This window comes from Anguilla anguilla, chromosome 11 (assembly GCF_013347855.1).
Source record: "Anguilla anguilla isolate fAngAng1 chromosome 11, fAngAng1.pri, whole genome shotgun sequence".
Classification (NCBI taxonomy): Eukaryota; Metazoa; Chordata; class Actinopteri; order Anguilliformes; family Anguillidae; genus Anguilla; species Anguilla anguilla.
In genome coordinates this window covers 21,388,423-21,395,513 of record NC_049211.1, presented here as the reverse complement: position 1 = coordinate 21,395,513, position 7,091 = coordinate 21,388,423, and the positions used below count along the sequence as shown (strand labels likewise).

The 7,091-nt window shown below is 43.2% G+C and overlaps 1 protein-coding gene across 1 annotated transcript; it reads right to left on the bottom strand.

Moving 5' to 3' along the window:
• Positions 1-632: 632 nt before the first annotated feature.
• Positions 633-6,775, bottom strand: si:ch211-157b11.8 (fibroleukin). Its single transcript, XM_035383142.1, has 6 exons — positions 6,266-6,775; positions 4,993-5,179; positions 2,507-2,584; positions 2,236-2,348; positions 1,776-2,038; positions 633-1,213 (listed from the first exon to the last, which is right to left on the bottom strand). Exons 1-6 carry the CDS (start codon positions 6,515-6,517, stop codon positions 883-885), a joined length of 1,224 nt encoding a protein of 407 aa, XP_035239033.1. The 5' UTR covers positions 6,518-6,775; the 3' UTR covers positions 633-882.
• Positions 6,776-7,091: the final 316 nt, after the last annotated feature.

Here is a 7,091-nt window from a genome sequence, read left to right as displayed (position 1 = left end):
GTAGCACCAGGGGCTCACAGTGCCCAGTAGAGGTGCCCATTGGAGACAGGAGGTAGGAGCCAGCGCAACAGACTCGCTCTAGCCTATGTGCCATCATTTTAAAACATTCTGGCATGCCGGCATTAAGGTCGCGCTCCTGGAAATGGAACAAAGGGTTCTGGTGTGCGTGAAGAGCGATAAGTTCTAATTTCAGTGACTTGGCAAAGTGGTACTCTGTCCTGTGTCCATCTTGGACTTTAACCTATGAAAGACTGAGTTTCAGACTGATAACTGATCCCTCTTTATAAAACTGTTATTGGTTGACCAGTGAACCAGAAGATCTTTAAAGTGAAGGTGGCCACAGCAATAAGTAGATACCGTGGCAGAAAGTCAGGAGACACTCGATATCAGGCAGTTAACCCCAATATGACTACTATGTGACAAAGTACTAAAGATGACTACTTTAATTTACATAACATGATTATGTCCCAAACTTTATGATGCCCTGAAATAGAGAGACTATGTATAAAAAGTGCTGTAATTTCTTCATGGCAAAACCAAAATGTATAAAATACCCTTTAATAAAAGCTGAGAATGCACTTTAACCATATGTGAATTTTTAAAAAACTAAAATTGCTGAGTACAGAGCCAAATCGAGAAGAATTTATGCCTTTCTCCCAAACGTTATGGAGTTCACTCTATTTAGCCCAAGTCACAAATGCCCATACCTGCCCTGTCCACACACAGAAATGTGCCCACACATACACACACAGACAAAATAACAAGCACATGCGCATGTATATCATTGCATAAACTACAGTTTTTCTCCAGTTTTCTGAGTTTTTGTGTAACGCAGCAAGAGTGCTGTATTCTGGTAAACAGCCACAGCCAGTAGTTGAGCAATCAGAAGTCTCGTGGTCGAGTCTTCATTTCCACCGTCTTGAAGGAGTACCTCTCCCCGCTTCGAGCGTCTGTCAGGATGTACCACGTGCCCCAATATATGCCGTTGGTGAGTCCACTGTATCGCCCCCGGTAGTACCTGCCGTTAAGGTTGGCTGCCAGACAGGAATCGAACCACCAGCCAGCTCCGTAGTACTGGGCGCAGTTTCCAGACGCGTAGCGGTCGTGATCTCGGTCGGCAGTGCTGAACGCACGACCGTCATGGTTGTAGCGTTTGCTGTAGCTGAGAGCATTCCCAGCATCTCCGGAGAACTCTCGCGCTGTCAGACGATACCTGAGACAGAGAGAATTTTTTAAACTAAGGGTGGGCAATTCCGGTCCTGGAGGGCTGGTGTGTATGCGTTACTGTTTCCAGCAATAAACCTGGCTAAATGAGCTAATTGGCTGTATATACACGAACACTGGTTCACTCGTAAGTTAGATCGCAGGAAAACGTTTCATACGGAGACGCAACAACAGCTTCAGCTGACGTTCATGCACTTATCAAGAAATTTAGCTAAGATGTAAGGTGGCATGAATATTAAGGCTAACTAAATAAAGTCAGCGGTTGCCATGAAATCCAGAAACAGATACGGCCCTTGTTGCCTACCTCTGCTTTTGACAGCCACAAGCCATGCTACCCTTTAACCACTTTTGGCAAATCTCAGAAGCTGCAGCATGAAATAAAAAGCATGAAAACTGCAGGAACAACAAGAGTTTGGTTTGCTCCAGTACCATGCCAAAAGCAGCGTGTGTTGGATATTTTCTGCATCCAAATAAAACCTTTTTTTCTTCTCATTAAAGAGATGGCAAGGGCATTTGGCGCCCTGGCCAACAGTTGAATGGCCTGCTCTAACCTGTGCGCCTCTGATGCCACCCTGAATGTGGAGTAAGTGGCCTGTCGTCTCTGATGGTGCCAGTCCTCCAGCTGCACGCGTAGCTGGTGCTGCCCCGTTGCCGTCAACCCATGCAGTGCCGCATTGCCCAGCCAGTGTTCACCCTGCGGGACGCCAAAGCCGTCACGGTATTCCTGCCAGGTACGGTTAAAGTCCACCGATCCATCACGGCGCCTCTGAAACACCGTCCAGCCTCCGCCCGCCGTTTGCATGTCACAGACTGCCTGCGGGGGAGGGGGGTGCTTTTATTTTCACACTTACCTGCACAAGACAGTAGGTTTCCAGTACAATCATAAGCTATGGCGATACTGTGGCATACTCTATCACTCTGCCTGCTTGCGAAATTAAATGGTTTTGGTAAACTGTGTGTTCTGTACATGCATGCAGCACCCCCTGGTGGGAAGGGGTGGAATGACCTGACCTCCACTGCCGGGCGGTGAGGGTCAGGCTGGATGGTGTAGATTCCGTTTTCCTTAATCCCCATTTTCTGAATCTCGGCACAGTCCCGAGGATGCAGCCTTGTTAATGGAGCCGCTGGAACACACAAACACACACACACACACACACACACACACACACACACACACAGTCACACAACACATGAACATACACACAGGAGCACACATAGAGTTAATGGGAACTCCATCTACTAATCCGCACATCCAGTGCTAATGCCCATTGTGATCACTCACCTGTGGGGGGGTTCAGTGTGATGCTTCTCAGGAGAATAAGGAGATCTTTCTCTCCGTCACGTCCAACTGCAGCTGCTTCTAACATCCACCCATCCACCCACACATACAAAAACAGAGAAAATGGGGAAAAAACACTGATTACTCATAGCTTTCAGCCACTCAGTCATATTGTATCCTTTCATTAAACTGTGAAAGCTTTCCACTAATTCAGCAAATACTTCTTCTGAAAGATATATTTTCAGTACTTCAAATGGTACATATGTGCACTCACAAACCTTCCATTCACATATTATAATTAACCTGAGAACTCCATGAACTACTATTCACTCTCAAATAGTTTTTCTCCAATAGACAGAAGTAGTATAGCTATTTATCACAGTATGAAGAATGACCATTAATATTTAATTCCTTCTCATATATGTGGAATGTTAATAATGGTAATGAGGCAATTAAATGTAGGCATTGAAATGTGTTATGCCGTTATGATTTTAATAAATTACACTTACAGTATTTACCAAAAGTCATGGTGTCCAAGTAAACATGAATACAGTAAGCATTTTTTTGTGTGTTTTGAAGAATTTAGTTTATAGGCAGTAGTACTAAAATAACGGCTTTAGTTATCGGTGTTAAATAAAACTGCTCCACTCACATAGCCATGCAACATATTCTTCATCTGGATTAGAATTCATATCATTCATGGAACTTTTAAAGTGCGATTAAAAAAATTTACTGTCTGAGCATTGATTAGTGGGGAGCATTTGCTTTCTTTAAGTGGATGTGATGAAGTTATTTGTCAGGCAGTTGGATTTGTCTGGCTGTAAGATAAGGTTAATAATGAGGTTATTACTCTTAAAGATTATAATGTGTACAGATCTGATAAAGAAACAAGATTTGAGGAGTTGCAATTTATGTTAAAACTGTTTTGCTGTTTCTGTACTGTAATCTCAATCTGTATCAATCAAAACAATTTGAGTTTATCATGAAGTATTTTACTGAACCGTGCCGAATCCATAATTGCTGTGGGGGTCTATTGCCCTCCTAGGGCTACCTCTAGCGTTATAGATAACAGTTTTTAACTCTGCTTGAAACTTCTGAGCTAGTGATAATTGGTGATCTGGACCTCGACTGGCTATCCTCTGCATGTGTTAGTCTGAGGAATTATTGTAGTGAATTGAATCTTAAACTTGTGCTAGACCCTACTGAAACTAAATTTATGCTCTTATTAGATCTACTGTAAAGAGAAAAACATAATTGGTTGTAATATTCTCACCACAGATGATGTAGAAATTCAAAGGGCCCACTGTTATAAATATGGGTATTTGGTTAGACAAAATCATACAAGGTGGACGTCGACAAACTGTTAAAAAAACTGAAATGCAAATGAGGTTTTCTCCATAGAACCAAGCAATGTCTGACTATGAGAGCTAGATTTCAAATTGTTCTGGCAACATGATGATCACTTTTAGACGATGGCGACATTTATATGCATACAACAGCAACTACTCTGAAGCCTCTCGATGCAGTTTACCATAGTGTCCTCAGGTTCATTACTGGGTGATGGTTTTAGAACACATCACTGTGTTCTCTACAAGGAGGTAGGCTGGCCTTCACTCAATATCAGGATAGAGCAACGCTGCCTGCTATTTGTCTACAAAGCACTCCTGAGTAAGTTGCCATCTTATATAACATCTCTTTTAAGATTTAAAATGTCTGCTTATCATACACGTTCCCTGGAATATATTGGTCTGGAAGTTCTTCACACTAAATCTGAACTACGGAAGTCAGGCTTTGAGTTATACGCATCAAAAAAATGTCATGACCTGTAGAGTACCTTAAGATTAAAACAGTTCATTCCATTTAATCAGTTCAAATTATTGTCATATGATTTGGTTTTAATTGAGTGCATTTCTTCTTAAATATTCTATTATTGTTATTTATTGTTGTCCTTATCGTTGTTCGTACTGCTATTGTTATCATTATTCTTGTTATTATTTTTTTATATTGTAATTTATATTTTTTTAGATCATTTTTATAATTAATTGTGTCTTTTAATTGATTTATTTCTGCTTTGACTGCCCTACTGCTTCTGTGTAGCTTTGCCATTGTAAAAGAGAGCTTCGCTCTCAGCTGGCCTTCCCTGATTAAATAAAGGTAATTGATTGTGTAGTAACGATTGGCTGCAGTGTGTTGTAGATGTGTAGTACTTGTGTACCGCAGTTGTAATTGGCCACTGCGTGTGATGGCTGTGCAGCAGTGAAGTATTTCTGCTTGCGCATCTGTTCAAAGTGATTGACATTCCAGAGCACTGACCTCTGACTGACCCAGACCAGGCTCCTTTGGTAGCCTGTTTACTCCTGTGTGTGCCTGTGTCTCAGTGTTTGTGAGGAGATATCACTAATGCATGTCCACCTTTGTAAAACTGCATGTTTGTGTGCAGGCTGTTATACCTGACTGAGAGGAGGAGAGGGTCTTTGTCCGCTACTCACCGAGTCGTTTGGCCATTGACCTCAGTGCCTGACTGTGGCAGTGCAGGTCACACTCTGTCAGGACAGCTGCCATCAGGGCTAAAGTGGCCCCCAGTGAGCCCCCCGCCTGGCCCCGGTGTCCCCCTGGTTCCTGGATGGCCCCCATGCAGCGCTGAAGCTGAGCTAGCCGCTGGGACACATCGCCCACCTGAAAGCAGGCAGATCACATAGACTCAGCACGTGACCCCACCTTCTCCCTCACTCAAACACAGTTAATGTAGAGGTAGATAACTTAATGATAAATTATAACTCCTAAAATGAATCCAAACCTGCATTAATAACGATGTTGTCTTCAATGTCATTCATACAGAATTAGTCAATAATCATTTTGGATGGCAAAGATATTCTTGTGCTATGTTATTCGTGTGATATTGTATGGAATACTTACTGTAGGCGCTGAAACATAGTGTATTTCAGTAAGTCTTTCTCAGTTGATAGGTGTACTGCCTCCTAGCATACTCTAATGTGTCAATATATGTTCAGAATGATTTTAACAGGGTTGGCAACATCAGATTTATTCACTCTTTAATTAATCATTGTCAGGAAAAATATCTCATGAATATCCATAATATCCCACATTGCAAAGCTCTGCAAAATAAACCTTAGCTCTTTTAATAATTCCTTATTACTGATTTGTATGCCTATAATTGAATCTTATGCATATCAGTATAATTTCATTACTTTTGGTATGGTATACTTAATTAATTTTTCAAACAAGAAAACAGACCAATGTTTGACCTTAACTTTAAGAAAAAGATTATTAACCAACTGTTCAAATGAATAAATTAATTATTTGGAATGGTTCCAGGCACTAATTATTTATTTGTTCTGTTTTCAATGTGCGATGAGTCAAATAGAATCATACTCGCAGAAACTGTTGAGAATTTAATGAAAATATTCAACAGAATGAACAATGGGCATACAGAGTATATGGAGTTAGACTGCGTGGACCACTGACCAAGGGGGTTTCCCCGTCATCTGCTCAGTGGTTCATAGCCTGAGCACCAACACGCAAACCAAGTGCCATTGTGTTGAGCAGCCAGATTTTTCGCTATAAGAATCGTGCTAAAAGACATTGTCTCCATCTTCCTCCCCTGAATACAGTCAGGATGCTTATTGTATAGTATTGCACATTATCTCAGCTTTATCTAAACAGAAACAATGGGAGCTGTTTTGGAACGCATGGGAAACATGCGTCGGTGACCGAAGGTGACCCCAGCGGGAACGCACTCACCTCTGATTGGCTCTGTCTCACCGCCCGTCTCTCTTCTGCCCTCGCCGGAGGGTCAGAGGCGGTGGGCCCAGAGATGGATGCCCTGCACCCCCCAGCGCCCGAGCGCTCCTCGCACCCCCCTGTCCTCACGGAGGGGGCAGCCACCAGGCTGTCCCTGCAGGGCGGGCGAGTGCAAGCGGGGACATCAGGCGGCAGCACCCCCAAACCCAGGGAGAGCAAAGAGAGGGCACACAGGGCCCAAAGCAGAGACATGGGAAGCCTTTTTAACCCCTAAACACGCCCTGGACTTTTGTGCTCTCCTACACTATCGGCTGGCTTTCTACCTCTGTCTTCCACGTGAACACCTCCCTCTTCTTTTTTGTTTCACCTTGTATTCCTTTCACAGCTGCTTGTCTCCTGCAGATACTTGTCCTCTCTTGGTTGGTTTTTTTTTGCCTCTTGAGCTCAGCCTGTGAGTGAGGAGGTTTGGAGGTTTGCGGTGTGAGATGGATCTGAATCACTATCTCTCTTCTTCTCTCTGTTGCTCTCTGTGAGGCTGGTCTTCCTTTGCTCTCTCTCTTCTCTCTCTCTCTCTCTCTCTCTCTCTCTCTCTCTCTTTCTCTCTCTCTCTTCCCCCAGTGAAGCTGTTCTGGTGGGTCCTCTGTTTCAGATTCCTAGATAACTGCTGCTGTCTGACACGCTCTGATGCACCCACCCCCTGACCCACACACACTGTCCTGCTCATTCACTCACTTTTACACACACACACACACTCATTATCTTGTATCATGTTCATACACACATCCTGTGCATACATTCGTGTATATGAATACACACAACAGTGACA

What these genes read in the sequence shown, in the direction of transcription:
- si:ch211-157b11.8 (XM_035383142.1), bottom strand. Translation starts at nt 6,517, where the DNA reads ATGTCTCTGCTTTGGGCCCTGTGTGCCCTCTCTTTGCTCTCCCTGGGT. An exon ending in CACACTGAACCCCCCCACAG is followed by an intron (nt 2,349 to 2,506) that starts GTGAGTGATCAC and finishes TGTGTGTTCCAG; the next exon opens with CGGCTCCATTAACAAGGCTG. An exon ending in GTGGCATCAGAGGCGCACAG is followed by an intron (nt 1,214 to 1,775) that starts GTTAGAGCAGGC and finishes TCTCTGTCTCAG; the next exon opens with GTATCGTCTGACAGCGCGAG.